The sequence below is a fragment of the Mytilus edulis genome, chromosome 3 (genome assembly GCF_963676685.1).
Source record: "Mytilus edulis chromosome 3, xbMytEdul2.2, whole genome shotgun sequence".
NCBI lineage: Eukaryota > Metazoa > Mollusca > Bivalvia > Mytilida > Mytilidae > Mytilus > Mytilus edulis.
In genome coordinates, this window is record NC_092346.1 from 100,414,154 (window position 1) to 100,420,153 (window position 6,000).

At 31.4% G+C, this 6,000-nt stretch overlaps 1 protein-coding gene across 2 annotated transcripts in view; it reads right to left on the reverse strand.

The window, feature by feature from the left end:
• The window catches only part of LOC139517960 (transcription initiation factor TFIID subunit 9-like), a 28,973-nt gene extending 25,807 nt beyond the window's left edge, over positions 1-3,166 (reverse strand). For both annotated transcript variants that reach the window (XR_011663247.1, XM_071309521.1), the window contains exon 1: positions 3,016-3,166. Coding sequence is in view for 1 of the 2 variants with exons in the window: in XM_071309521.1 (XP_071165622.1) it covers positions 3,016-3,136 (121 nt within the window). In the remaining variant the exon portion in view is untranslated. The remainder of the gene's footprint in view (positions 1-3,015) is intronic.
• Between the last annotated feature and the right edge of the window lie 2,834 nt (positions 3,167-6,000).

Here is a 6,000-nt window from a genome sequence, read left to right on the forward strand (position 1 = left end):
ACAAACTTGTCAAAGCATTTACTAAATTGTATCATCAGTACAAGGACATCATTCATAAACATAAATCAACATGCAGGCATGTTATACGTTCAAGTATTTCACATCCAATCTTTTATGGTACAATGTACTATTCAATACAAAGCACAAAATTGTCAGCATTCACCCATAAAGCTAACCAAAAGACTTATTCAGAAGGGATATAGTTATGATACTGTACATATTGTCAGGTCATTAGAGATGGCATATTTTGGTATTGATATTTATTCATTCATAAGGTCTTTGCATAGTAAATAAACAAATTTACTGGTTTTCTAACACCAGCTTTTAGCATGATACAGGTTTTTATGCCCCACCTACGATAGTAGAGTGGCATTATGTTTTCTGGTCTGTGCATCTGTTCGTCTGTCTGTCTGTTCGTTCGTCCGTCTGTTCGTTCGTCCGTCTGTCTCGCTTCAGGTTAAAGTTTTTGGTCAAGTTAGTTTTTAATGAAGTTGAAGTTCAATCAACTTGAAACTTAGTACACATGTTCCTTATGATATGATCTTTCTAATTTTAAAGCCAAATTAAACTTTTGACCCCAATTTCACGCTCCACTGAACATAGAAAACGAAAGTGCATGTTTCAGGTTAAAGTTTTTGGTCAAGGTAGTTTTTGATGAAGTTGAAGTCCAATCAACTTGAAACTTAGTACACATGTTCCCTATGATATTATCTTTCTAATTTTAATGCCTAATTATATTTTTTATCCAATTTCTTGGTCCATTGAACATGGAAAATGATAGTGCTAGTGTGCGTGCGTACACGTGGCATCGGTGTACTCTGGACACATTCTTGTTTCCTATATTTTATGATATGATACTCAACACCTTACGGGAGGGATTTTGCTTGATTTCATATGATTAAGAAATATAATCAGTTAAATTGAAGTCTGGAGCTGGCATATCACATTGTCAGTAACTGCTGTAAGTGCTTTGTTAATCTGCATCTTCAATGCTATGTTTATTTTTTGCCTATATGTCTGACATTGGACTCAAACCTCTCTGGGACTTAGTTTTACTAAGCGTATCTGGCATATTGCTGTGTGTTAGTTTATTCTACATTGTCTAGCTATATATAGATGTATAGGAAGAGGATTGATATATCACAACATTCTTTTTTATATTAATCATACATCTTTTTTTTATTCCTGATCAAAGTCAATAACCCCTCAATATATTAATGGCTAATTCATTTATGAGAGGTACATTTCAAGTGATAGAATTTTGTAATATTCATGGACTTATTTCTTTTTTATTATTAAAAACAAGTGGACTCCTCTTCAACATGTTCAAGGGTGGTAATGTGGGTACCTTCATGAGGCCAAACAAAAATATATCTCTGTTTACGGTTACCTGACCGACTCTAATTTTAGCGCTGACCCTATGCCATTTTATTTCCGACGTAAAGTGAAAAATTAATAGAACTTGAGTCAATAGCGACGTAAGGGGTGCCAATAAATTTAATCAATTGCCTGATACATCCAAATGTTCACAATCATGAATATGACAGCTGTTTTAAGGAAACTCACAACTTATGAAATGAAATAAAAACTTTGCCACTATTTTTTTCCAACCAATAACCAAGGGAAATAATCCAATCATTAAAAATACGGATTAACTCAGCCCATGGACAACTCGGACCACACAACTCAAAATCATGGCGTAAAAAATTAAATGGAAAAAAATAATAAAATCGAAATACCGACCTACCTACCCTATTAATTTTGATGATGTAACCTAAAGTCATATATTTTTTTTTGGCCTGATTAAAAAATTCTTGCTAGATGACCTTTAACGGTAATTTTTGTTGCATGACAATAAAATATGCACTTTCTTACACTGGTGTCATCTTTTTCTGTATTCTTTTTTTTAATACAAACTTTAACACCTCTTATTTTATTTTATTTATTCAATTATCCATTTGTTCTATACTTTATTTTTAAATTTAAAGACATTTTCTCTATTCTGTAGAATATACATACATGTACCATACACTAATTTATATTCTTCTACATATATAAAATACTGACATAACAAAATAAAATACTGTTGTATTGATAAAGTTGGTATTTGGTCTTGTTGGTCATACCGGAAACCGTAAATACAGATCAGCTGATAGTGGGAACCTGACGATTTGAATGAGTTACTTGCAAACAACCTCTGTGTCTAGACGTATACTTAGAACTAGAAACCTGATGGATAACCTAGTTGGTTGAATACTCCCGACTAAAAGGTAACTCGTATACATGTATATATATATCACACATATTCATTCATTCACCATTTGCCCATTTACAACAATACACATGTTGTTTTGTTTTATGTATATAAACCCTAGATGCAATAACTTACTTAGTATTACATTTTAGATGATGTAATGTTCAGGCTGAGTGCATAAGGAATTTAAATTGAACATTGTTTAAATTTTGGTAGAAGAAATAAAGACTCTAGCTGGTTCCAAAGTTTGCTCCAAGTTTTCAAAACTGGCGACAAATAAGGAGCTGGTGATTTTTCTGGCTCAAACTTTTTGGGAGCCAAAGCAGCACCTGAGCATCACCCCTCCATGCATGCTTTGGCATTGTTTTAAGATAAAAAGATAAAAAGCTATTTTATGGGGGCCCGGGATTATTTTTCTACAACAGCAAAATGCCCCCTTGTCTGTGGAAGGAATGGGACAGGCCTTCATTTACAAGTGCATTTAAATTTGGGAAATGTTCCTGTGTATGTGGTTATTTAAATGCACATCTCGCTTATAAAATGTATAAGTAGGCGTCCCAAAAAAAAAAAAAAAATAGCCTTGCCAGACGTCATAATTATTTGGACTAGCTTATAAGCAGCTGTGGCAGCTAATGTGGTTATTTTGGATACATTCTTATGTAATTGACGAAGCCGATATAGCATGATCATAGCAAAAATTGAATGTAGAACCACACAACAAAAAACATTTTCAAGCAAAATAAAGAATGGTAAAAAATTACTGTAAACAAATTCAAGCATTTGATTAATGACTCGTGGCTCATGTTCAGTAACACCAAGATCTTTCAAAATAGCAGTCATAATTTGAGCATCTCTCGGCAAACTTTTTGCTGGAGCGGCCATTTTTGATATAGTGTAAACTAAATAAAAAAATCGGTTGCGGATTTATTTCCGGGTTACATCCAATTCAAGTTTTTCTTTATAAATAATTCGGTACCACGATTTCCCGAGAAATACAAAAAAAAAACACCAACATTATACCCCCAAAACAAACTGATATATCCCGAGAAAAAGATTTTTTATGGTGTTATGCTACTTTTTATTGTTTTATACTACTTTTAACAATATTAAAGAATATTAATTAAAGATATTACTCATTTTTTTTCTCAATAAAAGTGTAATTTCATTTAAAAAAAAATCGATTTGTATGTCTTGTATGCAAAATCCTTGTTGAACACAATATGGCGGACATTCTAAAGGTAGACAACTTAAGTTTTAAAAGAACTGGAAGAATAGAAAAGTATCATAAGTACTGAAAGAATAGATTCAATTAAAAAAATGAAATTATAAAAAGTTAATACAACGTTATCATAACTTCATTCGGGTATTTAAGCTTACCGAATAATTTCTTTTATTTTACATTCATATGAAAAACTGATTGTTGTTAAAAATATCGTTATTGTTAATGAAATGAATTATGATTCGTCAAAGTTTTTAACTGAAATAACATGTTTCCAAATTTTAGTAATTATATTATTTTCTTATGAAAGATTAAATGCGGTTATTACTGTACAATTTTCTCTAAATATCTCCTTTTAAACTAAAGCTTGGTGTTGTTTTAATACAAAATACAAAATTTTCTCAAATTTTGTTCATAAAAAAAAATATGAAGACAATGGCTTGGTATTATTTTAGTAACATTTGCATATAACAAGTAATTTACGATTTTCTTCCAAAATGTCAGAGGAAATGAAATATCCGTGTATAAAATGTACTGATGTACTGATGATTGTGTCATTGCAATAACTAAAAACTGACCTGTGATGACTTTACGGGTTTTTATGTCTTTATAATATATACTTTTAGCTGTATATAAACTTTAAAGCATATATCAATGTGCTATGATATGTGCTATGAAACGATTTTTAAACTTTTCAATCACAAAGAACAATATGACCAACTCTTCACGGTCAAGCCTGCCGGTCCCAAGCCCGGATAAAAGAGGAGGATAGTCATACAAAACAAATATTGCAAAAGCGCAAATGTCCTATGTACAAAGCGCAAATGTGCGTTTTTAAAAAGCGCAAATGTCCTATAATTTGAAGCGCAAGTGTCCAAAATAAAAAGCACAAATCATACTATGAAAAAGCGCAAACGTCCCGCACCGATCCACTTATGACATGTATATTCTAAAGCCTAGAGATAAGATAATTAATTCATTTCCAATTGAGGTCCATAACATTTTAATACTATTAATTACAGTCTGTATTACAAAAAAATCACACAGGAGGTTCAAGCAATGACAAACAAATAAATTTATAATTATAATACATTAGAAAGCATCATTCAAAAAACAAAAACAAAGACCTGTCCAGAGACATAATAACAATGAATAAACTTTATTTAAATATGTATCTGTATCTGTATTTACTTTGGATAAAGAACTGACTGGATGTGAAAGTGACTATTTAATTGCAAATCTGTATATACCACCACACAACTCATCCTTTTACAGGATTCATAAATGGGATTTATTTTATGAGCTTGAGTCTCAAATGATACATTACTCAGCTGAATGTCCAAATATTTTTGTTATTGGCGATTGAAATGCTAGAACAGCTAATATGAATGATTATGTACAAAATGATAAATTACATGATAGTATTTTAGATAGGGTTGGTGATCTGTTTACATATGTTGCTGATGAGGCTTTTTCTTGCCGTAATAACCCAGATGCAGGAACCAACGACTATGGAACAAAACTACTTAACTTGTGTAAGAGCAGTGGACTTAGAATTATAAATGGGCGCCACCCTGATGGACTATCGAATGATTTTACATACAGTGGTCCAGGAGGTATGAGTGTGATCGACTACTTATTAGCTAAGCCAAATAACATTGAAAAAGTTTTAAAATTTATTACAAGTAATGTTACTACATACAGTGACCATGCTCCCATACATGTTCTATTAAATATAAAAAAAGAAGATGTGGTATGATTGCCAATGAGACTACTATCCACAAAAGACCAAAATGATAAAAACTGACTTTTCTATGCATTGCAATGATGTAAATTCAAATTTAATGGATGGTGAAGAATCCAAATTTTGATAAATGAGACATGGGTCTATAATGGTCAAACAATGGACATTGTGGATCAATTTTGTTATTTAGGTGTTTTAACACCCTAGAATTGTAAATTTCTTACTACACAGAAACATTGTGCAGAACAAGGTAGAAAAGCTATGTTCAGTATGAGGAGAACTACATCATCATTATGTTTAAAGGTATTTACAATGCTTAGTCTATTTGATACTTATGTTAGTAGTATATTAAAGTCATAAGAAACCTCAAATCAAAAAAAAATAATGCATATGATTTTTATAACTCAATGGATAGTTTTCATTATAAAACTTATGTACATATACTTTTTTCTGAAGAAAATTCTTTAATTTATTCATATTTAGAAGAAGTTTACTTTATTTGAATAGCTTCCTTCCAGCAAGCTATTCCCCCGACATATTTTCCGTATGCAAGGTGACCTCAGTGTGACCCATCTCGTAAAAATCCGGTGACCACAATACGCATGGATGTCCTTAAAATAAACTATTATCTGAATTTACATGTTAAACACGTGCTCAATTTCCATGCTTTTTTGTTTATTTTTCATTTCCAATTGAGGTCCATAACATTTTAATACTATTAATTACAGTTTGTATTACAAAAAAATCACACAGGAGGTTCAAGCAATGACAAACAAATAAATT